This window comes from Meles meles, chromosome 18 (assembly GCF_922984935.1).
Source record: "Meles meles chromosome 18, mMelMel3.1 paternal haplotype, whole genome shotgun sequence".
NCBI lineage: Eukaryota > Metazoa > Chordata > Mammalia > Carnivora > Mustelidae > Meles > Meles meles.
Window position 1 is genome coordinate 48,577,122 of NC_060083.1, and position 26,670 is coordinate 48,603,791.

General features: G+C 51.7%; 2 protein-coding genes across 3 annotated transcripts in view; one reads left to right on the forward strand and one right to left on the reverse strand.

Annotated features, from left to right (window-relative positions):
• LOC123929308 (40S ribosomal protein S24-like) overlaps window positions 1-12,821 on the reverse strand; it is a 576,828-nt gene extending 564,007 nt beyond the window's left edge. The window contains exons 1-3 of the mRNA XM_045984822.1: window positions 12,753-12,821; window positions 9,914-9,977; window positions 9,737-9,815 (exon numbers count right to left, since the gene is read on the reverse strand). Coding sequence (XP_045840778.1) covers window positions 9,737-9,815; window positions 9,914-9,977; window positions 12,753-12,821 — 212 coding nt within the window. The remainder of the gene's footprint in view (window positions 1-9,736; window positions 9,816-9,913; window positions 9,978-12,752) is intronic.
• MRC2 (mannose receptor C type 2) overlaps window positions 1-26,670 on the forward strand; it is a 55,177-nt gene that overhangs the window by 11,998 nt on the left and 16,509 nt on the right. For both annotated transcript variants that reach the window (XM_045985390.1, XM_045985391.1), the window contains exons 2-9: window positions 19,762-20,163; window positions 20,829-21,002; window positions 21,177-21,341; window positions 21,557-21,670; window positions 22,046-22,189; window positions 24,861-25,049; window positions 25,189-25,343; window positions 26,267-26,374. In XM_045985390.1, coding sequence (XP_045841346.1) covers window positions 19,762-20,163; window positions 20,829-21,002; window positions 21,177-21,341; window positions 21,557-21,670; window positions 22,046-22,189; window positions 24,861-25,049; window positions 25,189-25,343; window positions 26,267-26,374 — 1,451 coding nt within the window. The remainder of the gene's footprint in view (window positions 1-19,761; window positions 20,164-20,828; window positions 21,003-21,176; window positions 21,342-21,556; window positions 21,671-22,045; window positions 22,190-24,860; window positions 25,050-25,188; window positions 25,344-26,266; window positions 26,375-26,670) is intronic.

Sequence of the window (26,670 nt, forward strand, 5' to 3'; positions counted from 1 at the left end):
CTTCCCGTTAGCAGCCCTCCAGACGCGAGCCTGCCCCTCTTGGCCTTGCACTTAGCCGTCCAGTGTTGACAGAAGGGGCAGCGGGGCTGAGACCTTACTGAACAGCAGGACACAGAATTCTGCAGGCGCCCGACAGCAGCACGTTTGTCCCAGACTGGAGAGCAAATCAGACAGGCGCCTAAGCTAGGGCACAGGTTTTCGAAAGTTTTCTGCTTTTTCAAAAATTTCTGCGTGTCTGCGCAACAAATGGAGACCACACTTTGCTAAGTGTGTAAAAGCCTGTCACAGTCAGTGTTGGGCAGTTCCACAAATACTCTATTTTAAGTCTCTCATTCTCCTTTTCACAGATGAGACTGAGCCAGAGAAATTTAGAGCCAGGATTACATAGCTGGTGAGTGGCAAAGCCAGGGATGCCATGCGGGCCTGTTTGGTTCCCTTCGTGGTCTTACTTTTATTTTATAAATAAATAAATATTGACTAAACTGTAATGAATATTTGTGAACCCACCACTTAATCCAAGACAGAACAGTCCAATTCTTCGATCTAGCTATGTGCTTCTCCTCTGTTTTCCCCCTCCTTCCCACCAACCCAATCTCTGTCCTGAATCTAGTACTTATGAATCCCTTGTTTGTTTGTTTCTTAAGATTTTATTTATTTGACACAGAGATCACAAGTAGGCAGAGTAGCAGGCAGAGAGAGGGAGGAAGCAGGCTCCCTGCTGAGCAGAGAGCCGGACGCGGGGCTCCATCCTAGGCCCCTAGATGGTGACCTGAGCCGAAGGCAGTCACACAGCCACACGACGACTGAGCCACCCAGGCGCCCCTGAATCCCTTGTTTTTACGTTTTTTAATTCTTTTTTTTTTTAAAGATTTTATTTATTTGAGAGAGAGAAAGTGAGAGCGCATGAGCAGAGGGGGTGAGGGAGAAGCAGCCCCCCTGCTGTGCAGGTCCTGGGATCATGACCTGAGCCGAAGGCAGACAGACGCCCAACCAGCTGAGCAGCCCAGGCACCACTAAAATTTTTAATTCTTTAAGTATAGTGTAAGTACAGGAAAATGAACACATGAATGTTCAGTTCAATGAGTTTTCACAAACTGAACACACCCATGTAACCAGGGCTCAGATCCAGCAAGTAAGAACATTACTAGTGTTCCAAGTGCTTGTAAAGATGTTCCATAGCCTAATTGGACATGGATATTTTTTTCTTTGTGTATGGTATTCATATCCTTGATCACCTTACCTCTTCAGATCTTAGTGGCTTAATATTATCGGGGTATCTGTGTTTTTTTCTCATGGATTTATATAAGCTTCTTGCTGTTTTTGTTACAAATATCTTCCCATTTGTTTTTCAGTTAAAATTTTTATTGGGGGGCATCTGGCTGGCTGGGTAGGTGGGGTCTGCGACTCTCAGAGTTGTGAGTCTGAGCCCCAGGTTGATGTAGAAATTACTTTAAAAATCTTTTAAAAGGTTTTTGTATTGGGGAAATGTGTCTTTAATCTTCCCATCCTCCACAATCTTGATCTTTTTAGTAAGATATAGAAAGCCCGTTGGGGTCAGACTGGGTTCTTCCCTTCATGGGAAGGCTCATAATGACCCCCTTGAGATCCCCCCATCTTTTCTGATTGACTAACCCTCCTTCCTTCCCTAGGCCTTCAACAGCACATCTAAACATGTGGGACGCTTCAGTTAGTGAACATAAATGAGGCTGTGAAAAGACAAGATTCCATATATATTTTTTCAAGATGAGAATACATTTTCAGGGACGCCTGGGTGGCTCAGTTGGTTAAGTGGCTGCCTTCGGCTCAAGTCATGATCCCATCATCCTGGGATCGAGTCCCACATCGGGCTCCTTGCTCAGCAGGGAGCCTGCTTCTCCCTCTGCCTCTGCCTGCCACTCTGTCTGCCTGTGCTCACTCTCTCTGACAAATAAATAAATAAAATCTTAAAAAAAAAAAAAAAAAAGAATACATTTTCAGGGAGCCTGGGTGGTTCAGTCAGAAGAGCATGTGACTCTCAATCTCCGGGTCATAAATTCGAGCCCCATACTGGGTGAAGAGATTACTTTAAAAAATACATTTTCATGATTGTAAAAACTTGCGCTTACTTATAGCACACAATTCAAATAATGGGAAAAGTTACCGAAAAAGAAAAATTACCTGAAATCTCATCACTAAGAAATTTGGGAGAATATGGGACCCCTGGGTGGCTCAGCAGGTTAAGCATCTGCCTTCGGCTCAGGTCATGATCCCGGAGTCCTGGGATCGAGTCCCATGTCGGGCTGTCTGCTCAGCGGGAGTCTGCTTCTCCTGCTGACCCAACCCCCTCTTGTGCTCTTGTGGATCATTTCTCATTTCACTGTTACAGATAACCCTGTATGCATCTAGTGCATTGACATCAGTTTAACGCCTTTGGACTTACCCATTCTTTGTTGTTAGGGGTCTCTGTTCCTTGGCACATGACAAGGTGTGTACTTTTTTCCATCTATACATCTCTCAGGGACCATCTCTTCTTTAATTTTCATTCCTTTAATTTTCCTTTCCCGGTGGACTGACTTTAGTGTAGAACTCTGCACTTATAAATTGAGGTTACTTCTGGGTAAGTTTGAAACGAAGGACACATACACACACTCCCTCTCTCTCTCTCAAATAAATAAATAAAATCTTCTAAAAATAAATAAAAGAGAGAGAGAGAGAGAGGGATCATGAGCGGGGGGGAGGGTTAGAGGGAGAAGCAGGCTCCCTGTAGAGCAAGGAGCCCAAGGTGGGGCTCTATCCCCGGACCTTGGGATCATGACCTGAGCCGAAGGCAGATGCTTAACTGACTGAGATGCTTAACTGACTGATAGAGGCACCCTCTATCTTTTTTAAATTAGCAAATATGTTCATTGTAGAAAATGAAAAGAGAGAAAAAAAAAATCACTCCCTAGCCCATAAGTCAGTGATAAGCACTGTTTACACTTAGTGTATACAGTGGTTCTAGAACTCTGGTGTGCCTGGGACTCTCGTTTACAATCCAGATACTCCTTTACTCGGAGGTTCTAATCCAGTAGGTCTGCTGCTGGGCCGGGGCACATGGATTTCTCCCCAGGCCCCTTGGACACTCAAGTTTAAGAACAAGAAAGCAAAAATGTTGTTCCAGACTTTACTTGATTTAAAATAAAATAGAAATGAGATCATATTATACATTCGGGTTTTTTAAAGAAACATTTATGTAAGTGATCTCTACACCCAACATGGGATTTGAACTAACAACCCGGAGATCAGGAGTCACATGCTCTTCCAACTGAGCCAGCCGGGCGCCCCACATTAGGTTTTGGTTTAATCAGAATGTGAACCTCTATCCATGTCTAAATACTCTTTTTAAAATGTATTTCTAGGGGCGCCTGAGTGGCTCAGTGGGTTAAAGCCTCTGCCTTCGGCTCAGGTCATGATCCCAGGGTCCTGGGATCGAGCCCCGCATCGAGCCCCGCATCAAGCCCCACATCGGGCTCTCTGCTTGGCAGGGAGCCTGCTTCCTCCTCTCTCTCTGCCTGCCTCTCTGCCTACTTGTGATCTCTGTCTGTCAAATAAATAAATAAATCTTTAAAAAAAATGTATTTCTATTGTCTGCAAAGTGTGCCATTGCATGAGGACATTTCAGGTTACTCAGCACCATATTATTGGACATTCCCTCCAATCACTGCTGTTGCAAATAACGCTGTGTGGTTAAATCTTTGCATAGATTCCTAATTATTTCCTTAAGTTAAGGTTTGTTTTTTTTCCTTACGTTAAATTCCTATGAAGTGAGTTCTGGGGTCAAAGCACTTGTGCTTTTGAAAGCTTTTTTGTTTTGTTTTTTAAGGTTTTATTTGAGAGAGAGAGAGTGCATGCGTGAGAGAGCACAAGCAGGGGGAGCAGCAGAGGGAGAGGGAGACTCAGCCTCCCCGCTGAGCAGGGAGCCCAACGCCGAACTTGATTCCAGGACCCTGAGTTCATGACCTGAGCCTTACGCAGCTGCTTAACTGACTGAGCCACCCGGGCACCACTGAAAGATTTTGATATATGTTGCCAAATTCTCCTCTGGGGAAGTTGCCCTCCTATGACTATGTAGGTTGCTACTACTATCACGAGCTCACTTTTTGCTGGGCAGGCTGGTGAGGTCTTTCCATCCATGGTTTCCACCAGTCCTGCCAACTCCCTGGTGGGTAGCCCCCAGCGTGGCTCCTGGCACACGCTAACCATTTCTCCACTGAACAGAAGACAACACGGAGGGATGAAGAGGTCAGATGATTAGTCTGAGAGCAGGAATTCAAAGCCGGTCTTGTATCTAGGACCTCACATCTCTTAACCACACCATGATTTTCAGTTAATATCAGAGAGTGATGGTTGGGGGAGCAATTCCTTTTTATATGGTTCTAAAAAATGTATGAAAGAAATCAGAAGAAGGGAGTGAAAGTGTGGGGAAGGAGAAGTAAATTGCGGGCACAGCACAGACATTCCTTTGTAGGTCAGGTCTAGTGCGTTATTTTTGTGGGTCTGAGTGATGTCATAAATGGTGGTGGTGGTGGTAGGGTGTTGTGTATGTGACCTTTTGTGTCTCTCCTGAGCAAAAGCAAGTTAAATTCACAAACACTGAGCACCGAATAGGGTTCTGTGGGAAATACAGAAGTATTTGGTTTCTTCAGCGTTCTTCAGATCCCCTGTGTCTCCCTTCCCTCAGTTTCATTTGCCCTAGAAACATGATGATAATATAATCGAAAGTTACACGTAATCCCAGCCTCCTGGCACAACAAATAATTGTGTTTCCTTTATTCCTTTATGTTCAATGTCCATATGTAGATCTGTGTTTTTTTTTTAAGATTGTATCTACTTATTAGAGAAAGAGCACTAGCAGGAGGAGCGGCAAAGGGAGAGGGAGAAGCAGGCTTCCCGCTGATCAGGGAGCCCAGTGTAGGTCTCCATCCCAGGACCCTGTGATCATGACCTGAGCGGAAGGCAGACACATAACCAACTGAGCCATCCAGGAGCCCTGTAGATCTGTTTTCAAGGAGGGTATAATTTAGAGGATGTTAAACCCTTACCCATAGGACACAGTGCAGCTTGCTTCCCCCTCCCCTGGTCCAGCTGAATTCAACAGACACATGGAACATTTGTTTTTTGCCCCGCACTGGGAAGACACATAGAACAGACACAGATAGCTCCTATTCTCCAGGAACTGGTTAATGGGGGAGACATACCCTAAAAGAATCATAGACCTCTGCCCAGAAATCTCCCCACGGGTCTGTGAAGAGGCAGGGAGGGTGTTTTATAATTCAGAAAACAGGGCTCCCTAAAGTCATTTAGATTTTAATGGCAGGGTCACAACCTGAACTCCCAGGCAAAATCTGAGATTTCCTGTCCTCCTCTCCTTCTTCTGGGTAGGGGGCCACATAGCTGCACAGCTGCCCGAGCCCCAGAGAGGGTCCCATGCTGACTCTGTGCTCCGGTCCCTGCATCTGCCAGGCCCAGCAGTGTGGACGCTACCCCACCTCCTTCCACACTCTCCCTTCCAGCTGCCTATTCTGTGACCTCATCTTCCGCTCACAACTGCCCTTGGAGTTGATTTCTGCAGAGCCAGAATGTGGCGGGGAGCAGAGTGCCCCCCAGACTGCCCTGGCCCCGCCCCCCGAGATCCCCCCACTTTACCCTGTCACACTCTGGACGACCTCTTTTACATGCTTCTCCCTTCCAGCCGCACCTGGGGTGGGGTCCAGAAGTTCAGAGGCCAGAAGCAAATGGTGGTTGCCAGGGTACCCATGGGAACCGGGGCGAGGGGGGGATAGGATTCCACATCTGGACTGTGAATTTATTTTTCTTTTAATTCTGTTGAAGACCAGCTTAAACACTCGAGTCTTTGGCCTTATTTCCTCTTATCGTTTCCTCTCATCCAGATAGCAGTGTCTCCTAAGCCGGGTTCCCAGGCTCTCTGCTGTGAAACAAGCAGATTCTTGAGCTCACAGCCCCAGTCAGGGCCGAAGCTCTCGCTTAAATATTAAAGAAGTAGTAATGACCTTCCTTTAGTTAAGGAGTGCTAACCAGGTACAGAGCATCTTCAAGCATTTTCTTGCTTAATCCTCCCAGAAACCCAGGAGACGAGTCTCATTCGTGTCCTCCCCAAAGCAAGGCCGGCAGAAGTGAAGCAGCCAGCCCCAGGGCCCACACAGGAACTTGAACCTGGGCGGGCAGAGTCCAGACCTCCCCTTCCAATCCTTCCACCGCAGTGCCTCCAGGACGAGGTGTGAGAAGGTCCTATTGGCCTGTCACTGCAGAAGTCAGCAAGGGCTGAATCTCCCACGTATAATTTTAGGGAGATCTTGAAGTTTCCCAAGCAAAAGAGATTGTAAATTCAGTTAACTTTAAAGAGTGCCATGCTTTGCTTTTAGAACCAAACAAGTCATCCTTGAATGTTGCCACATCAGAAGGTCAGGAAATTGCCAGAGAGGGGAGCAAAAGCTCGTTTTCAAACGTGTCATGATTTTTGTCATGTTGTGCTGTGTTTCATGTCTCCTGAAAGGAATGTCATAGGGACATCGTGGTTGCTGTGGAGCCTCATTTAGAGGACCCTTCCCCCTTTTTATTTTTGGTTCTGAACTAGGCACAGCTCTCTGATCATTCTTGATGGAGATCAGGATACTGAAGCATGTGTCTCCTCTCTGATAAAATCAGTTGCGCAAGCACAATAATATGTGGCCGCTCTCATCCCACTTCATGTTGGGACAGGGACTGAGGGGGTGGGTTGCAAGAGGGATGGGTGGAGACTGTGGCAAGCTAGCAAGCCCCCGCCCAGCGGGCAGCTCCGCTCACTCACGGGGAGTGGCTGCCCGTGGGCACGTTGGCTCGGGGCTGTCACGCCTCCAGTGTTTCTAAGAGAAGCTGTAAATCTAGATTTTTATGTGAAGTCTCTTGATTTTTAAGGGTTGGCTCACTTTTTTTCACACACCGTGAAGGGCAAATATAACCCGCCTATGGGTTACCAATTTAAAGCACCTGGATGGGGCGCCTGGGTGGCTCAGCCATTAAATGAATGTCTGCTTTCGGCTCAGGTCATGATCCCAGGATCCTGAGATGGAGACCCACGTCAGGCTCCCTGCTTAGCGGGAAACCTGCTTCTCCCTCTCCCTCTCCTACTCCCCTGCTTGTGTTTCCTTTCTCGCTGTCTCTCTGTCAAATAAATAAATAAAATCTTTAAAAAAATAATAAAGCACCTGGAATAGTTGTTTGGTGCTCAGCTCTGCATCTGAGCTCTGCCCCTTATCAGCTGTGTTACCAAGATGTCTCATTTCTCATTTAATACCTCATTTTCCTCCTCTGTCAGTGGAGATGGGAATTTTACCTACTTCTGAGGGTCGCTATGAGGACCAACAAGAAAGCCTTGGAACCCAGCAGCTGGTACCTAGCAAGCCCACAGTAAACATTACCTTCAACGCTTTGATACATTTACACATCATGATTTGTGTCTCTTTTTTTAAGTGCGGGGTGACCTTATGTTCTGGTTTGCCCCGGACTGGTCTGGTTCAAGCTTGTTGCACTGGTGTAATTATTACGAATTCCCCTTTCCATTCTCGATATTAGACATCAAATTACACGCTCATCCTATGTAAGCAAAGACTGGCATTGTCCCGTTAAGACTTTAACAAGTTGTAGTTCAAATGGAAAGGTCGTGTTTCAGTACATGAGGATCCTTGAACTGAAGCTTTCCATGTTTGTTTCCATATGCTTGCAAAGGTTCAGAAAACAGGAGAAAAAAACCCGATGAATCACTGATGTATAATTAGTAAAAGTTTCTTGTGCACACCCCATACAGACTGTAAATCAGGAGCACCCAAACCAAAACACAGAATGGCGCTCCGAGGTATAGTTATGAAGCAGCTCGGATAGTGTGGAGGTGGTGACTGGTTATTCTTCACAGTGACTAGTTATAATACTAGACTTTTCCTAAATGAAAGGACCTTGGTCTGTGGTTGCCTCATACCAATTTTGGGGATCCATTTAAGATTTGCTTATGATTTTCAGAGGCATAAGTTAAGTATCGACCCCATTTCAAGGTAGCTTTGTTTGTGTTGCCAAGTTAGCTAAATTATTTGCTTGGGTGACTAAACTGATTTTTGTCTGCAGGGGGAATTTTCAAGTCTGGTCTTGGTTTGTGTTTGATTTTACTATTCCAGAGGATTGACATGATGAATTCTAAGATCCCTCAGTTCGCATTCATTTTGTCATTTGACAAACATTTAGTGTGAGTCCAGACCACGCGCGGCCAAATGCCCCGGATGTGGAGAAGCCAGAGACAGAGGCCAATAAGGACTTCTTCTTGTGCAGCAGGGTGGGAATCCCAGCCTGTTTTTTTTTTTATTAGTTTGTTTGTTTTTACGATTCTATTTATTTATTTGACAGAGAGATCACACGTAGGCAGAGGCAGGCAGAGAGAGAGGAGGAAGCAGGCTCCCCTCTGAGCAGAGAGCCCAATGGATCATCACCTGAGCTGAAGGCAGAGGCTTTAACCCACTGAGCCACCCAGGCGCCCCCCCACCCTATTTTTCAAGTGTCCTTTGAAAGACTGTTACGTGGAAATTGTTCACAAAATGTTCCTAGTGAATCAAATGTTTATATCGGAAACCTCAATTTCTAGCAAACAAACCATTACATTCAGTATAATTCTCTACACATTTATGTTTCGTGAGTGGGTGTCTACATTTTAAAAAAATTATTTCAGTGTGGAAAATTGGAAAACCCAGAAAGGCCCAAAGGAAATTCTTTCTTCTGTTGACTCTGCAGTGAGCATGGGGGGGCTTCTAATATTTGAGCCTTAGGTTACTCCCCCCACCCCCACACACCTCTGCAGCCACTTTGTCAGAACTAGATTTTAAGGATTTATTTATTTATTTGAGAGGGGGGGGGGGGCGGGGAGGGAGAAGCAGACTCCGCTGAGCCGGGAGCCAGATGTGGGGCTGGATCTCACCACCCTGAGATCATGACTTGAGCTAAAATCAAGAACGGGAGGCTCAAACCACTGAGCTACCCGGGCGCCCCCAAACTAATTTTTTTTTTTTTAATTGCCCTCTCCAAATCTGCCTGAGTGTTTCCTAATAAATTAATTCTCTCAGTCATTCATGCCTTCATCCTCTGTCAGGCAGGTATGGGGTCCCTAACACGGCGCTGTGGCTCGGGCCCCAAAAGGCTCTGCTGTCGGAGAGTTTATGGACTTAATCAGTTCGCGACTTCCCCCTCCAGATAAATAAACCCAGTGTGGCTCGGCAGAGGGCTCGAAGGGTGGGCCGGGCTGGGCAGGTGATTCCTGCGCGCCGCGGGCTCAGTCAGGCTCCAGTCCGGATTCCGGAATTTGGCCCCCGGCGGGCAGGTCAGTGGGGTTGGCTGGTGCTGGCCCAGAAGGCCGCTTCCTGCCGCGACCGGAGCCGGCCCGCGTTGTGAAAGCGGCCCCCTGGGGAAGGAAGTGGCTTGGGGCTGTTTATTTTGGCTTCGGGCTAGCAGACGGCGCCCGGGGCTGCGGGCCGCGCGGAGCCGCCGTGCGCAGACTGGGCTGCGCAGCAGGCTGACCTCGCCGCGGGGATTGGGGAGGGAGACCAGGCGCGGAAACGCTTTGGGGAGCGCCGCCGAGAGGGGGCGCCGGCAAGGAGGGCGGCATCTCGCGGAGGGGGCGAGCGGCCAAGAAGGGGGGCGCGCGATCGAGGAGGAGGGCGCATGATCGAGGTTGGGGGCGCACGGAGGAGGGATGCGTACGACCATGGAGTGGGGCGCTACGGCGATGACCCAGAACTCCGAGGGCCGGTGGCTCTCGGCGCCTGCGGGCGGGGTGAGGAGGAAGGGGTCTTCCGCCCCTGGGATGCTCCCGTGAGGAGGAGAGCTGGGGAAAGGGCAGAGGAGCTGCCTGGGAGCGAACGGTCCGACCCGAGCTGGGAGGCGAGATGGTTTCTTTCGGGGCCGGGCGGCACCCGCGTTTCATTCTGCAAGATGGGGACTGGGAAAGGACAGGCGACACTGATTGTGATGCTTTAGTTTGAGGAGGCAAAAGTGGGCAGAGGGTGAGATCAAAGACCACTAAATCGCCGGGAGGAGGGCCAGCTGGGGCGGGTGAGTTTTTGCATTCCCAGAGTGCCCCAGGGGCCAGCCCTGGCAGCACCTGGGGGCCCCCGGGGGAGGGGCGGCTGAGTTGCCGGGAGTGTGAAAATTGCCTTTCCGAATTTACTTATAATCCCGTTCCCAACCATCCTGTTCACACCGCCCCTTTTGCGTTTATCCGGTGGTGGTGACAAGCCCACCTTTTAACCCATTCCTTGCTCGGAGTTCATTTTAACGTCATCCTGAAACGGGCAGGGCATGTCACATTTGGAAGGAGGAAGAAGAGCATCTCTAGAAATGAGTGATAGATGAAGCTCACTGTGGCTGGAGGGAGCAAGGGAGAAGGAAGAGAGGGAGACACACCGCACCCACGTGTGACCGCAGCACTTGGGGCCCTATGAGCCCCGTGGAATCACATGCACTTTAAGCAACGGAGAGCAGGCAGTTTGGCCCGGCTGGAATGCAGGGGCCACTGGGAGGAGGGAGGAGAGTGTGAAAAGCTTGGAGGGTGGAGGGTGGAGGGTAGACAGAAGCCCACAAGAGCTCAGCCTTTGGGTGGGGATATTGCAAAGTTAGACAGGGCATCCAGCCTCCATGTCATGTAACTGCTTGGCGCTCTGTGGAAGGGATGCCACACCACCCCCCCGCCCCTATCCAGGTCCAGTGCACATGGAAGGAGCCTTTAGCAGAAGGTGGAGCCGGCTGGGGTGCTGAGTCCCCAGGGTTGGCCCTTCAACAGGGTGGGGCTGGCAGTTTCTGCTGACTCAGGAACATTTCCAGGCCTGGCCTCAGGGCCAAATGGCTTATTGAAAACAGCTGCTCCTCTTGGCTGGTGGCCCTGCGGCCCCTGGCTCTCCCTGGGATGACCCTTCCCCTCTGCATGGCCTGAGGAGGCCTAAGGAGGGGGGGCTGACTGCCGAAAGGCTCAACATTGGACCTCACCCTGCCATGCCCTCAGGCACCCAATCTGGTCAGCCCCCAGATTTGGTCCCTAGCCAGGCTGAGCCAGGCTGGTCCCTGCCTCCCTGGGCTCTGCTCCTGCCATTCCCCCCACCTTGGCACACCCTCCTTTGTTCTTGTCCCTGCTGGTGACTCTCTGGCTTTTGCTCGATGTGCCTCTCATTCAGATTTTAGTGAGAGTCTGCTCAGTGCCAGGCACTCTGCTAGAATTAACTTGCCCTGTGCTTCCTTGGGCACGATGTCCTCCACTTGTAATGGAGAGCAGCCGTCTTATCCGAGGTCAGACCTCTGGCTGCCTTCGCCGCTGGCCTGAGTCCCAGGAAGCTGTTGGGACAGCTGAGAGACAGACAGCTCTGAGCCTCTCTCCTCGGCCTCAGGACTCCACCAAAGCATTGCATGTACCTTACAGCAGATGGGAAAGGAGAAGAGGCCACGGTCAACAGGGAGGGAGGAGACAGGGCCTACTCAGCGTCGAGCATATAGCTTCAAAACCCGGCTGCTTCTGAGCACAGGCATATGTGTCCAGGGGGATGACCCGGATGTCTGAGAAGCAAGGACCTGAGGTCACCGCCGCAGAATGATTCCAGTTTTCTGTCAGTTACCTGGAAAATCCTTTGTAGCACCTTCATCCCCAGCCACACAGTATGAATTGGACCTGGCGAGTTTACTGATGTCTTGCTTGTAACTTTGTCATGGATTGCTTCGACCTCTCTGCCCCTGCAGTCTCATCGCAAATGTCAGGGGACCAGAGGCTGGATTGTTTAATTCCCCCGTAGGACCAAGTACAGCGCTTCATAAACGCGAGCCATCTGCCTGAGTGAGAAAGCCTCTGGGGGAGCAGCCAGAAGGGTGATTAGGAGGACGAGGTGGAAGTATGGCGTCCCAGAGCCTCCTCAGATAAGCCCCCGAGGCTCATTTGCTGGTCTGAGGGTCGGAGGGAATCCTGGAACGACAGCCTCCTGGGAGTAAGGCGGCTGGGGGAAGGTCTCTGGCTCCAAGACATGGGACTGTGTGTTTGTCAGGATTCTTTTGGTTACAAGGACAGAAACCCAGGGCAGACAGGCTCAGCAGACCAGGGGAATGTGGCTGCAGAGGAGCCCATGATTCACAGGCCGGAGGAAGAGCCACAGGAACTTGGGGGCTGGGACGATGAACGCCTAGCTGAGTCTCCGTTCTTGTCTGTAGCAGGAAGGTCTTTTCCTTTTCCTCATGGCAGGAAACATGGCCATTGGCAGCCCCAATTTCAAGATCTCTGCAGAGAGAGAAAAGCACATATTCTAGGGGAGAGCTCCCATCAGTCCTGAGTTATGTGCCGGGGGTGGGGGGAATGGACACGCTTCCTGGCCAGGAGTGAGACTTCGAGCCCGCTCTTGTAGCCAGATTACGGTGCAAGGAAATGATAAATAAGGAAGCGATGGGAAGTTTGTTGGGCCGACAGAAACAAAGGCCGGAGAGTATGGGCAGTTCAACGAGGTTCAAGGCTTCTGTTATGATCCCCAGATCTTCCATGGGGAGCCCAGTGCCTATCAGACCATATGGTGAAGGGGGCCAGAGCCTGTCTCTTTTGCTCACCACTGTACTCTCGGTACCTGTGAAATTCTCAACACATAGTTGTTGAATGAATGAATGGATGGATGTGCTCAACTCGCAGTTCCCTGCCTGGTTTCATTCATTTATTGATTCATTCATTGAACGAATACCAGCACCGTGCTGGGCATGGTGTAGTTGCCATCCAAATGCAGGGTGTCTTTGTCCTTGATGAGAGACATACCGTATGCCTCGTGAGGGGGCATTTCCACTCCTGCAGCAACACCTGCTCCTCCCCAGGCCTGTGGAGTGAGGCTGTGGGGTGGGTAAGGTGCCCACAATGGGGGCACCAGGCTTCTGCGCCTTGAGCTCCCTCTGCTGCTGCTCGTGTGCTGGCTGAGTGCAGGGATGCGAAGGACACGGTCCATTCTCAAAACACCTTCGTGCCCTGCCCTCTCCGCCTTAGCATTTCCACCCCGGCCAAGGCTGGGCTCAATCTCTTCCTGCATTGGGCCCTGGAGAAGGAGCCTCTTTTCTGTGATGGCCCAGGTACACCTCTAAACTTGGGGTGGAAGGGGCACCTGGGTGGCTCAGTCATTGAGCGTCTGCCTTCAGCTCAGGGCATGATCCCAGGGTTCTGGGATCGAGCCCCGCATCAGGCTCCCTGCTTGGCAGGAAGCCTGCTTCTCCCTCTCTCACTCCCCCTGCTTGTGTTCCCTCTCTCACTGTGTCGCTCTCTGTCAAATAAATAAATAAATAAAATCTTTAAAAAAAAAAAAATAAACCTGGGGTGGAAAATGCTCTCCTGAGAGCCCCCGGGCCCACAGCTTGGCAGAGTCGCAGGGATCCACCTCCGAGAATCCTCCTCAGCCTCCCCTCTGCTCTGTAGCTCTCCTGCACTCCTCCCCTTGGCTCCCAAATACCTTGTTCTTTTCTCATTTGCTGCCAAGGCAGTTCTTCGACTTGCCTTGTCCACCCCTGCCTCCTCCAGACCATCCATGTCTTCACAGAGTCTCCCCACCCCCAGGAGGCACAGCTCCCTCCTACGCCCCCAGACACCTGGATTTTAAGGGCTTGTTTGCCTCATGTCCTGCCATATCCAAACGCACTGTTCTTCTCTAACTAGGACAGTGCTGAGTCACCTCATGGCCCCAGTATTGCCTGGGACATGCCACACACATAACAGGTACCCCAGGACGATCGATGCCCTTGAACCTAGAGCCCAGGATGTCAGAGGAAACGGGACTTGCAGCTGTGATTCACGTGACAGAGGAGGAAACTGGCCTTGAACAGTACTGCGACTGGGCGTCCTAACCTCTTCCCCTCTCTGGGCCTCTGTTTCCCTATCTGTCAAGCGAGGGGCAGGTGGCCTGGTCCTGGGACTGTCTCTCCTGACTGACACGGACCTCTTTCAGAGCCTTCATTTGCCTTTTATTATGGCGGGCCAGCCTGGTTAGACTCCTTTCAGACCATGTGTGGTTTTCTGGTTGGGGGGGAGCAAGGGTGCCACCCCCTGGGCTGCTGGGGACTCCTGTGACGTTTTGGGGCTGCATTGTCCATTCCCATCTCTGAGAAACATCTACAAAAGCAAGCACTGTTTTTTCCCTTTTCCGGTCCCAGGCCCTTTCCCTACCCCCTGCCAAGGGCCACTTTCTGTTACTACTGACTGTCCTCACTGCAAGGGAGTTTTGAGAATCAAATACCCAGTCCTTAGAGGATCCAGGCCTAGACCAAGTCATGGGACTGGTTTATGGTCCTAGAGGGCAGCTGGAAAGGAAGGAGCAGGTTGAGGGGAGGGGACAGAGAGGACCCACATGCTGGCGTTGTTGAAGAATGCAGAGGACCGATGTCCCTGCCCCATCAGCCTCCTAACAATGTTGTAAGCACTCGGTGACAGGAGCTGCAGGGACTCTGTTTCAGGGAAATTAATTTGGCAGCTGGAATAGGGAACAGAAAGATTGACAAATTGGTTGTGATTGTTACCCAGACAGGAGATTGACTGATCGTTTCATTCATTCATTCACGTGTTCATCCAGTATTTATAAGCACTATTGTGTGTCAGGCAGAGTTGTAGATGCTTTGGATATAGTGGTGGAAAAGACAGAGAGAGTCCTTGGAACTTATGAACAAGAGGAGAGACACGCAAAATAGAAGCATGTCAGATAATGAGTTTTGCTTCTGGAAATGACAGGGTAGCTTGCACCAATCTAACGCTCTGGCCAAGAAGACTTAGAGAAAAAGGATAGAATATAGGGGCGCCTGGGTGGCTCAGTCGTTAAGTGTCTGCCTTCAGCTTGGGTCATGATCCCGGGGTCCTGGGATCGAGCCCCGCCTTGGACTCCTTGCTCAGCGGGAAGCCTGCTTCTCCCTCTTTCACTCCCCCTGCTTGTGTTTCCTCTCTCACTGTGTCTCTCTCTATCAAATAAATAAATAAAAATTTTTAAAAAGGAGGATAGAATAAAAAAATACCATGGTTTGAGAGCAATCAAAAATAGCCAGATGCTGGGGAGGAAGCCATCTCCTAATGAAAATAAGCAGATGGGGTGAGAGTTCATTTAAGCAGGGTGTCCCCCTGGAAGCACTGCCCCCACTTTGAGGGCCTCAAGCAGAAAGTCATAGGTCTACTGGTCAGTGTTTGGGGCTACCAGAAAAGCTAAAAATCAAGAGGGAAAATCCTAGAAAGGAATGAGCCATAATGGTGTTGTCTTACAGATTCTTCTCAAATCCTTGGCAATGAATAAACTGTTGCTGTAGGGGGTGGGGGGGTGTAAAGCATTAAGAAACCCACCAAGAGGGGCCCCCGGGTGGCTCAGTGGGTTAAAGCCTCTGCCTTTGGCTCAGGTCATGATCCCAGAGTCCTGGGATCGAGCCCCGCATCGGGCTCTCTGCTCAGCAGGAAGCCTGCTTTCTCCTCTCTCTGCCTGCTTCTCTGCCTACTTGTGATCTCTGTCAAATAAATAAATAAAATCTTTTTAAAAAAAAAGAAAGAAAGAAAGAAAGAAACCCACCAAGAGACAGCAGCAGAGAGAGAAGGTTTCAGATGCTGCTTGGTGCTGAGGGAACAGAGTTTGGAATTCAAGTTCCACCAAGTCAGAGGGGCTTGATAATTGCCTAAGGTTTTCCTTTGAAACTCCAGAAGGGTCTCACCTTATGATTAAACCCAAGGCTAACAGCCGCACCCTAAGACTAAAGGCAAAACCAAAACAACCCCACCCTAGTAAAGCCTAAAACCAAGCCTCTACAGGATCAAGATGATCCACCAGTAATTTAACTGCCTGCCAGAACAAAACTCAACATTCTTTTTAGGAAGATTTAAAAAAAAAAAAAAAAAAAAAAAGGATCCAGACTCCCTGGAACATGTCACCCTCAACATCCTGTATACCATTAAAAAAAAAGAAAGAAAGAAAGAAAGAAAATCCAGACTCTTTATAACATTACCCACAATGTCCAGTATGTAACAAAAATTACTAGACATGCAGGCAGCTGGGAAAAGTGACCCATAATCAAGAGGAAAAAAATAACCAGTAGACAAAGACTCACAGATAACCCAGATGTTGAAAAAAAAAATCAGATAATAATAAATATTGCGAAGAGAACTACAGTCAAGCAATATGATAGAGAGTAACTGGGTGGCTACTTTAGATTAGGTCAGAAGGACCTCTTTAAAGATGGGACTTTTGAGGGGCGCCTGGGTGGCTCAGTCGTTAAGTGTCTACCTTCAGCTCAGGTCATGATCCTGGGGTCCTGGGATGGAGCCCAGCATCGGGCTCCCTGCTCAGCAGGAAGCCTGCTTCTCCCTCTCCCACTCCCCCTGCTTGTCTCTCTTGCTGTCTCTCTCTCTCTCTCTCTCTGTCAAATAAAAAAATAAAATCTTAAAAAAAAAAAAAAAAAAAAGGAAAAGATGGAACTTTTGGAGTGCCCAGGTGGCTCAGTCAGTTAGGCCTTATTCAGCTCTTGCTTTAGGCTCAGGTCATGATCTAAGGGTCCTAAGATAGACCCCCTTATTGGGCTTCACACTCAGTGGGGAATCTGCTTGAGGATTCTCTCCTCCTCTCTCTGCCCCTCCCCCTGCTCAAACACTCAAGCATGTGCATTTTCTCTCTCTCTCTCTCTCTCTCTCTCTCTCAAATTAATAAATAAATAAGTCTTTTTTAAAAATGTGACTTCTCGGGTGCACCTGGGTGGCTCAGTGGGTTAAAGCCTCTGCCTTTAGCTCAGGTCATGGTGCCAGGGTCCTGGGATCGAGCTCCACGTTGGGCTCTCTGCTCTGCGGGGAGCCTGCTTCCCCCTCTCTTTCTGTCTGCCTCTCTGCCTAGTTGTGATCTCAGTCTGTCAAATAAATAAAATCTTTTAAAAATTTAAAAAAGTGACTTCTGGGAAAAGTGAAATACCAGGCAGAGGAAGCCACACAAGAGCTGTAAAGGCAAGAAAGCCCCAAGCCTGGGGCTCCTGGTTGGCTCAGTCGGTGGAGCTTGTGACTCTGGAACTTGTGAGCTGGACTTGTGAGTTGGAGTCCCATGTTGGGTGTAGAGATTACTTTAAATAAATAAAATCTTAAAAAAGAAAAGAAGGAAGTGCTAAGTCTGTTCAAGGTAGGGCAAGGAGGGCAATGTGACTTGAGCACGTGTGATCCAGGGTCAGACTGGCAGGCAGGACCAGACCATATAGGGTCTGTGGCTCATGGTAAGAAGTCTGATTTTTATTTGAAAAATCATGAATTGTCTCTGAAGGACTTGAAGCAAGAGGGAGACTTAAGGGAGACTCACATTAGGGTATAAGCTATTTGCCACCTATAAGTTGTATATGTTTTTGTCACTGGAATTCTAGCTTTGCTTGTGATGTTTTTTTAGCCATGAAAAAGATTATGATGTCACGGATGTCACGGAGTTCATCACTGTTTCCTTTATGACCTTCAACACTCCAATATCATTTTTTTTATAATTATGATGAAAGATTTTTTTTTAAGATTTTATTTATTTGACAGACAGAGATCACAAGTATGCAGAGAGGCAGGCAGAAAGAGAGAGAGAGAGAGAGGAGGAAGCAGGCTCCCTGCAGAGCAGAGAGCCCAATGTGGGGCTCGATCTCAGGACCCTGGGATCATGACCTGAGCCGAAGGCAGAGGCTTTAACCCACTGAGCCACCCAGGTGCCCCGATGAAAGATTTTTTTTTAGATTTTATTTATTTATCTGACAGAGATCACAAGTAGGCAGAGAGGCAGGCAGAGAGAGAGAGAGAGAGGAGGAGGAAGCAGGCCCCCTGCTGAGCAGAGAGCCCAACGTGGGGCTCGATCCCAGGACCCTGGCACCATGACCTGAGCTAAAGGCAGAGACTTTAACCCACTGAGCCACCCAGGCGCCCCTCCAATATCATTTTTTAAAAATTGATTTGTTAGAATTTATTTTTTTTTAAGATTTTATTTATTTGACAGAGAGACATCGAGAGAGGGAACACAAGCAGGGGGAGTGGGAGGGGGAAAAGCAGGCTCCCTGCTGAGCAGGACCCTGGGATCATGACCTGAGCCAAAGGCAGACACTTACTTTGGAGCCAACCAAGTGCCTCTCAAATATCATTTTTAAAAATTTCTGGAACTTTGGGGCACTTAGGTGGTTCAGTTGGTTAGGTGGCTGCCTTCGGCTCTGGTCATGGTCCCAGGATCCTGGGATCGAGCCCCGCATTGATTTCCCTGCTCAGCGGGAAGTCAGCTTCTCCCTCTCTGCCCTCCCCCCCCCCGTGCTATCTCTTTCTCTTTCAAATAAATAAATAATATAGTAGTAAAATAAAATAATAAAAAATAAAATAATAAAACCTCTCTCTATATATATACACATACACATATAAATATATATACACATATAAATAAATTTCCCCCAATTATATATATATACATATATATGTGTATGTGTATATAAAGATATAAATAAATTTCCCCCAATTTTATATATATATATATACACACATATATATGTATATATACATATATATATATGTGTATATATATACACATATATATATACATATATACATATACATGTATACATATATATACACATATATATATATGGGGGGACAGAGGTGTGCTGTATGTGTGTGCTGGGTACTTCAGCAGCGGCCTGGAAACAAGTAGAAGGTGGTCAAACATGGTTGTCAGGCCTGGGTTTGCTTCCTGGCTGTGTGACATCATGAGCAGGTCACTTCTCTAAACTTTTTTTTTCTCCTTTCCATCCTCCTTCCCTCGCTCTCAGCTTTACTGAGATATAATTCACATATCAAAGAATTCATCCATTTAAAACGTACAATTAATTGGGTTTTACTGATTCACAGAATTTGGCAGTTATCACAACGATCTAACTTTAGAACATTTTCATCACCCCAAAAGAAACCCTGTATCCCTTAGCAGTCACTTCCCATTCCCATCACCCCCAGCCCAGACCCAGGCAACCACTATCTACTTTCCATACATTTGAGTCTCGATTTCTTAACCTGTAAAGTCAGCGCACTTGGGCACAGGTTGGATTCCCTGCTTCCCTGGTGTCTGCACAGTGAGGGAATGGGGGACGTGATGCAGGATGGCGGGGCGCCCTGTTTAGAGCTAAGCACTGCTTACAAAATAAGGTGCGAAATGGTGATGGGAGGTGTGAACGGTTGGATGTGGGGTGGGGGTGGGGCCTTGGGGAGATTCTAGAAGTCAGGAAAGGAAGGAGCCAGTAAAGTTGAGGGGCAAAGCGGAATAATAAGACAAATTACGGCAAACCACAGAGGAGCTTTGGTGGGAAAACCGCACTACATCACGGAGATTGGGATAAAGTTGCAACTTGCCCTGTGATGTCAGTGCCTCCGCGGCTCCTCATGAGATTTTGGAAAAGCATACAGTACCTAGCCTGCCACGTGGGGCTGGGTTTGCCTTTGAAGGTGGGACGGAGGGCTGAGTCCTGCCTCAAGGTGGAGCGTGGGGCTGGAGCAGAGGCTGGCCATTCAGGGTGTGCCTCCTCTGGGCACGTGAGAGTGGCACTGCGTCTCACCCCCTCCTCAAAGTGTTGGGGGTGAGGACGGATTTACCGTATGAGGGAGGCTCACAAGCCAGCACCAGGCTTGGGAGCAGCATCTGAAGGCAGCAGGGGCCATCAGGAGCCAGCCCAGAGAGCCCCTGCAATGACTTCATGTCCCGCTTTCCCTTGCAGAGCCCAACGTCTTCCTCATCTTCAGCCACGGACTGCAGGGCTGCCTGGAGGCCCAGGGGGGGCAAGTCAGAGTCTCCCCAGCCTGCAATGTCAGTCTTCCTGCCCAGCGCTGGAAGTGGGTCTCCCGAAACCGGCTGTTCAGCCTGGGCACCATGCAGTGTCTGGGCACAGGCTGGCCGGGCACCAACACCACAGCCTCTCTGGGCATGTACGAATGTGACCGGGAGGCGCTGAATCTTCGCTGGCACTGTCGCACACTGGGTGACCAGCTGTCCCAGCTCCTGGGGGGTCGCACTGGCAACATGTCCAAAGCTGGTGGCCCTGAACGCGGCGACCAGACCCGCAGCGGCCAGTGGCGCATCTATGGCAGCGATGAGGATCTCTGTGCGAGGCCCTACTATGGTGAGAGGCGGCTTGCAGGGAAGGGGTGGGGACCCTCCAGGGTCAGGAGGCCCGGAAGCCACGGAGTGATGGGGACTTTGGCCTCTGCAGACCTTTGGCGGCCCGATCTTTAATGGCAGTGGGAAGCATTTGGGAATAATTAAGAAAATTCAAAGCGTTTATTTTTAAGAAATTACAAAAGGACTACATGCTTGTAAAGACCTCAAACAGTACAAAAGTGTGTAACATAAAATTAAATGACAATTCCCTTCCAGCCCCATGCTCCAGAGTAGACCCTAGAGTAACTGCCCTAGGTGTCTTGATCCCCATTTTGCAGGGATTACCCTGGGGACCAGAGGCACCCAGTGCGGGGCCGTTCGTGGACAGCTCCGTCCTGGGGGGTCCTTTTCATGTAAGACAGCCTGAGTTCAGAGATGGAACTTGGGGGGAGGGGCAGCTGGAATTTGGACCGGCATCATGGGGAGCCCCTCCCAGCCCACGGGATGAGGAGCGGGACCTCCCCAGGCTCCTGCGCTCACCTCATGGCAGAGGGAGCTTTGAAGCCTGAAGCACCACCTGGGGCTGCCCCATCCCCAGCTCCTGGGATAGGGGATGTTCCCCGAGGCCTGAGGGAGGCAGGCAGCCTCTGGGGTCCAGACGCCAAGGAACTGGCTCCCTTCCTGCAGAGGTCTACACCATCCAGGGGAACTCCCACGGGAAGCCATGCACCATTCCCTTCAAGTATGACAACCAGTGGTTCCACAGCTGCACCAGCACGGGCCGCGAGGACGGACACCTGTGGTGCGCCACCACCCAGGACTATGGCAAGGACGAGCGCTGGGGCTTCTGCCCCATCAAGAGTGAGAGCAGGGTGGACGGGGCGGGCCAGGGCGGCTCCCGGAGGGAGGCTGAACTTTCCGGACTGGGGTGATAAGAAGCCTCTGCTCCTAGCGCGGAGCAGCGTGCGGTGGGGGGTGGGGGTCTCTGTGAGGGGAGTCTCCTCACACCTTGAGGGACGGCTGTCGTGGTGGCAGGTAATGACTGTGAGACCTTCTGGGACAAGGACCAGCTGACTGACAGCTGCTACCAGTTTAACTTCCAGTCCACTCTGTCGTGGAGGGAGGCCTGGGCCAGTTGCGAGCAGCAGGGGGCAGACCTGCTGAGCATCACTGAGATCCACGAGCAGACCTACATCAACGGTGAGGTGGCAAGGCCCTGGGGCAGCGGGGGAGGTGCTGCGCCTGACAGTTGGTGGCATGGCAGGGAGGGGGGCAGGAACCCGAGACCCATCCCCATCTTTGGAGGGTGCTGAGCCCTTTCTGCTGGTAGGGCTGGGAGGTCCTTGGTGGGGGCACAGAGTGACAGGGCTGCGGGTGGGGCGATCCGGTTCTCACTGAGTCTGTCCTGTGCTCAGGGCTCCTCACTGGCTACAGCTCCACACTCTGGATTGGCCTGAATGACCTGGACACCAGTGGAGGCTGGCAGTGGTCCGACAACTCGCCCTTGAAGTACCTCAACTGGGAGAGCGGTGAGGCGTGGGGTTCTGGGCGCAGGGCGTCCTGGGGACTGCAAAGGCCTTTGGCCTGTTTATTCCTCTCCTGGTACCCTGCTCCGGGCGGGGTGGCGGGGTGACGGGGCAACGTCTTCGTTCCCCCCCCCCCCCCCCCGCCCCCAGGATGGGCCCCACTAGAACCTGATGGAGCAGGCTTGGGGAACAGGCTGCATATCAGGCCTGGCCACTGACGCGGCTGGAGCCAGTACCAGGGCTGGGTGGAGGGCGGTCCAGCGCGGCGGGGTGGGGTGGAGACAGCGAGCGACCCCCTTAGGCCCCCTCAGGGTGCAGCCCTGGGCTGGGATGTGAGTTTCTCTCTCCTGGGCTGCTGGCGCCCTGCCCTCCCCACAGATCAGCCGGACAACCCGAGCGAGGAGAACTGCGGGGTGATCCGCACAGAGTCCTCGGGCGGCTGGCAGAACCGCGACTGCAGCATCGCGCTGCCCTACGTGTGCAAGAAGAAGCCCAACGCCACTGCCGAGCGCCCGCCCCCGGGTGAGCTAATCGGATCCCCGCAACTCACGTGGCGCGGGGCGGGGTGGGGCGGGGCGGGGCTTCCGGGGCTTCCGACTCTGATCCTACCTGGTAGGGGACACGGGTGGACCGCTCCATTAATCCCTCCGGAGAACATTCGTCGATACCTGTGTTAAATGCTGGCAATTCGCACTGTCCTTGCAGCGGTCACACTCCGCTGGAGGGTGACAGACATCTCAACACACAGGGTAGCCTGAGTCCTGTGCCATTATAAAAACGTGTAATAAGTGGTAGAGGAGAAGAAATGCCTAGAGAAGAAGCTGCTTAAGCTCCTGGGAGTTAAGAAGGGTTTCGTGGGAGTGACATTTGATTGGAGCCTTTCAAGTAGACTGTAACTTTAAAAAGGCATGAAGAGTTGTGAGGGAAGGGCATTTCTGGCAGAGGGAACCGCATGTGCAAAGGTGTAGAGACATGAAGTATAGAGCAGCACCAAACGGTTTGGTGAGCATTGAGGTCTGGTTGGAGTCTAGGCGCTAATCACTGCCAAGAGTGGTTTTTGGAGGAGTGGCATAGCCTTCCCTGAGAGCAGGTTATAAATGCATAATCTTAGCCGCCCTTCCCCCACTGGCACTTCACAAGGTCCTCAGGCGGTGCGTGCAGGTGCGCTGGCTTCAAGGGCTTGCAGAGAGTAGTTCAGAAAGGCAGGTGGCAGCCAGTCCCCAGCGGGTCTTGGCTGCGGGGCCCAGTTGGGGCGGAGCCAGATAGGCTGTGGGGAGCCTCTGCATGTTTTTAAGCCAGGGAATGTCTTTCTGGCACTTAGGATTCACAGAGATGGCTCTTGGGGGCGGTGGAGGAGGGTGGGGCAGTGGGCGCAGCATGGCTTTGGGGACCGTACCCCTCCCTTGTGTGTGGCTTTGGGCAAGCTGCTCGGTCTCTGAATGCAAATCGGAGTAAACTCCGACCCCTTGGAGGGTTGTTGTCAGGCAGGAGACCTGGCCTGGCCCAGAGGGGCAAGCCCGTGGGGACTGAAGAGGTGTTATCAGCGTGCAAAGGGCTACCCCGGCAGTCCAGTGGCTATGGGAATGGTGAAGAGGGAATTATCATTACTATTTTTTTAATAAGGAAAATCTGTCAAACCCAGAAAAAATGCACAAACTCGCCGGAAAGTAAAGAGCTTATAGAGCAGGATTTCTGCTCCTGACTGTGGAAGTCTCGCTGAAGATCAGTTCAGGGCCATCACCGGCCACTGCTTTCTGTCCTCTTCTCCTAAGGGGTCAGGAGCAAAGTCTTACTACAACACTGACGCCCTGCACCCAGAGGACCTCAGTTCTAGGAGGGAGCAGGCAGCTGGTGCCAATTCTAGGTCTGCTCAGAAGCTGCTTTGTGAAGGAAAGAAGGAGGATCCCCCTTCGGGCAGGCCTAGCCTATCCTTCAGGACTGGCCCCTCCCCAAGTCTTCTGTCCCTAGACCTCCCCAGTGTCGCCACTTTTGGGGGAAGTCTCCTGTGGGGCCTCGTGGACCTGTAGATATGTCTGTGGCAGTGAATTTTCTCTTCCCATCCCGCTCTGATCCGTATCTTGGATGGGTTCTGCCTTCTGGGTCTCACCACACAAAGCATGTCATTCCAAAGGCAGGTACCATGGTGCCCCCCCAAACCATCCACAGTTCCTGGGTTTCCCTCCTCCCATCAGCCAAAGAAGGCCCCCTCAGATCTGAGCTTGGGTTCTGTCTGGCTGCAGCCTTGGGTCTTAGCTGGGGAGGCTGACAAGACGACTGACAAGCCTGAGTCCAAGAGCCAGTCTGCTCAGGCTTAGCCCTCTCCACTCTGCCCAGCCTCCAAGAAACAGTATACTGGACCCTGGAGTGTCTCATGGGAGAGAGTGGATCCCAGAATCCCAGTCTGGGGTGATGCTTCGAGTGGGCACTTGCTTTCCCTCCTGGCCAGGCAGAATCCTGCCGGGAGCCTGACTGTGGATGGTGCAGTGAAGTCTGGTTTTTTCTTGCTAAGTCCCAAGTGAGGGCTTGTTTGCTTTAGCTGCTCTGGGACCCCAGTCCTAGACAGGGAAGTTGAAATGCATGAAAGCAGAGGTGAGGAAGAACCCGTTACTGGTGGGTTTCACAGCCCTGGGTGGAGCCTGGCACCTTGGGGAAGGAGCAAAGAGGAGAAATCCCTGCTAGGGGAGTCCTTCCAGGTGGCAGTGACTTCCTGGGCCGCCAGCCTCCTGGGCCCCGCTTCTCCATCCCTTCATTCTGGACTGCCACGGTCAGCACCAAGTCCACACCCAATATAAGCTATTTGAGGTACCGACAATGGTTTCATTTATTAATCAAGGTGGACATAAGCTAAGTTTGAATCTATGATAGGAAACCCCATTTACAGAGGAGGACACTGAGGCTCCTGAGGCTGGCCTGACCTAGGTCCCCACCCATCTCTTTCGAAAGCTGCCCCCCCCCCACTGGAGGGGCTGTCCTGTCCTGGGTGAAATCTGCCACCAGCTCCTGGGGCTCTGTCTGGGCCTTCAGCCTCCCTGGAGGGCATGGTCTTTTTTGCATCTGGTGGCCAGGGTTGATCTGAGACAGGCGTGGGGCGGAGGGGGACTCTGGGACCCTACCTGGGCTGACACCCAGCGGGTCAGGGCACCCAGGCTGGGTGGCTTAGTCCCTGAACAGCACCTCTTGTGGGTCTCTGCAGACGTGTGGGCCAACGTCAAGGTGGAGTGTGAGCCCAGCTGGCAGGCCTTCCAGGGCCACTGCTACCGCCTGCAGGCAGAGAAGCGCAGCTGGCAGGAGTCCAAGAAGGCGTGTCTGCGGGCGGGTGGGGACCTGCTCAGCATCCACAGCATGGCCGAGCTGGAGTTCATCACCAAGCAGATCAAGCAAGGTGAGGGGCTGCTCGTCCACACTCCTGTGCCCATCCTGTCCTGCCCAAGGGGTCCCGGGACCATCTCTCCATCCGCTGCCAGAGGCCAAGGCTGACCTCTCCGTGCGCTCTCTCTCCCCTCTCTCCCGCTGCACCCCAGAGGTGGAGGAGCTGTGGATCGGCCTCAACGACTTGAAACTGCAGATGAATTTCGAGTGGTCTGATGGGAGCCTTGTGAGCTTCACCCACTGGCACCCCTTTGAGCCCAACAACTTCCGAGACAGCCTGGAGGACTGTGTCACCATCTGGGGGCCGGTGAGAACGCCCTCTGCCCAGCCTCCTGGTGCCGCCCCGGTTTCAGGAGTGCTGTCAGCCCCTGCCTCCATATCACCCCCCCCCGTTGCGTCTCAGAAGCCCCCACTTGTCTGCCAACCCCTTCCCTTCCACGTGGAGAGATGGCCAGGATCTGAATCCTCCCCGCCCCGGACTAGCTGGGTCACCTTGGGCAAGTTACTTAACCTCTCTGTGCCTCGGTTTCCTCGTCTGTCAATGGACACTAAAAGTACCGACCTCAGAGGGTCATTGGGTGGATTAAAGGGGTTCATGCGCGCACAGCCTGGGGCGGGCGCTGCCTGGCACCATCTTGGTCTGCCAGCTGCTCTCCCTGCCGGCAGGTGACATCGGAAGCCGCATTTTAAGGACCTGCTCCATTGGCACGGGGGCTCTGTGCCAGCCCGGCCCAGCCCAGGGTCCTGTCTCCTCCCAAAATGATGGGGCGGTGACTGTCTGCCAGGGCTTTGGCTCCGATGCAGTGTGGGTAGATGAAGGAATTGATGGAGGGCTTCAAGCAGACATGAGACCCTTTAAAAACACAAAGTCAGAGGGACAGAACACCAACTCCAGGGACAGAGAGGACACTCTGCGGTGAGATCCGGCAAATAGTGCCAGGACGATGGAGACAGAGCCATCTGGCATAAGGGATGCTATTTAAAAATTTATAGACAATTATTTGTTGAGTGTCTGCCACGTGCCAGGCGTTCTGGGGGCTGGGACACAAGCACCCTTGCCCTCTGGATGGAGCCAAGGGCAGACAAACTGCTAGCTAGGAGACGGGGGACACCGGCCAGCCTGGGACACACACAGCTCAAGTTGGAGGCAGGGGTGGGTCTAAAAAAATCCAGTTCTCACAAGGCTTTGGGGGAGGGAGGCTGAGACGCTCCCTCATCCTGTGTCCCCAGGAGGGTCGTTGGAACGATAGTCCCTGCAACCAGTCCTTGCCCTCCATCTGCAAGAAGGCTGGCCAGCTGAGCCAGGGGACCGCCGAGGAGGACCATGGCTGCCGGAAGGTGAGGGTGTTTCTGGAGCTGCCCCTGGGCGGGGCCAACCAGAGGGGCTCCCCCCCGGGAGGGAGGGGGCAGCTGGAGTTGTGCAGCCTCCCTTGCTGGGCACATCCCTTCCTCCTGCTCTCCAAGCTGCTCCGTTCCGGAAGGGGTGACACCGGCTGAGGTGGGGTGGGGAAGGGTGGGGGCAGCTGGGAGGAAGCAGAGTTCCCCACCCCCACTCAGCACGAAGAAGCCACTTCCCAGAGGCAGCAGAGAGCCGGAGGTGCATGTGAGCAGGCCCCCAAGTCATCCCGAGTGTG